Source organism: Acanthisitta chloris, unplaced genomic scaffold (genome assembly GCF_000695815.1).
Source record: "Acanthisitta chloris isolate BGI_N310 unplaced genomic scaffold, ASM69581v1 scaffold8355, whole genome shotgun sequence".
Taxonomy (NCBI): Eukaryota; Metazoa; Chordata; class Aves; order Passeriformes; family Acanthisittidae; genus Acanthisitta; species Acanthisitta chloris.
Window position 1 is genome coordinate 1 of NW_008672038.1, and position 540 is coordinate 540.

Here is a 540-nt window from a genome sequence, read left to right on the forward strand (position 1 = left end):
CGCGGCCGACTCCGCCGAGTCCGAGCCCGAGCCAGACTCCGAGTCCGTGTCCTCGGAGGCCTGTGTCAAAATTTCCTCTCCCTGTGTTAAAAGCAAAAGACCCGTGATGAGTGCATGCAAAGCCATCCCAGGCTGGAATGGAAGGGAACAGCATGTTGTTGCCTTTGTAAATAAAAAGCTTTTGAGTAAAAACTAGGTTTTGTTTAACTGTCCTGCTTCTACAGTGCAAATCAGCCAGAATTGGCTTCTGCGAAAGCCACACATGAGAATGAGTGAAGGTGCTCAAGTGAGCTTTACCTCCTCCCTTCTGTGTGAGCAGTGCCTGCCACAGAGCAGCAGGACCCCCAGACCCATCCATTAGAGACCATCAGATCAGTGCAAGAGCCTCGGGGCAAAGGAAGCCCCAGAGATGCAGGAACTAAACACTGAAATAAAATGCTGCTCCCTGCTGCACTAGACATAACTGCACTACGGCCACACACTGACCGCGGCCTTGTAACAACCCCATGCAGCACTCCAGGCTGGGGACAGAGTGGCTGG

General features: G+C 52.8%; 1 protein-coding gene across 1 annotated transcript in view; it reads right to left on the reverse strand.

Annotated features, from left to right (window-relative positions):
- Window positions 1-6: 6 nt before the first annotated feature.
- Window positions 7-540, reverse strand: part of LOC103801914 (Fanconi anemia group D2 protein-like) — a gene marked incomplete at its 3' end in the record, with an annotated part of 44,452 nt that continues 43,918 nt past the window's right edge. The window contains 1 exon segment of the mRNA XM_009074353.1: window positions 7-81. Within this exon segment, the coding sequence (XP_009072601.1) occupies window positions 7-81 (75 nt within the window).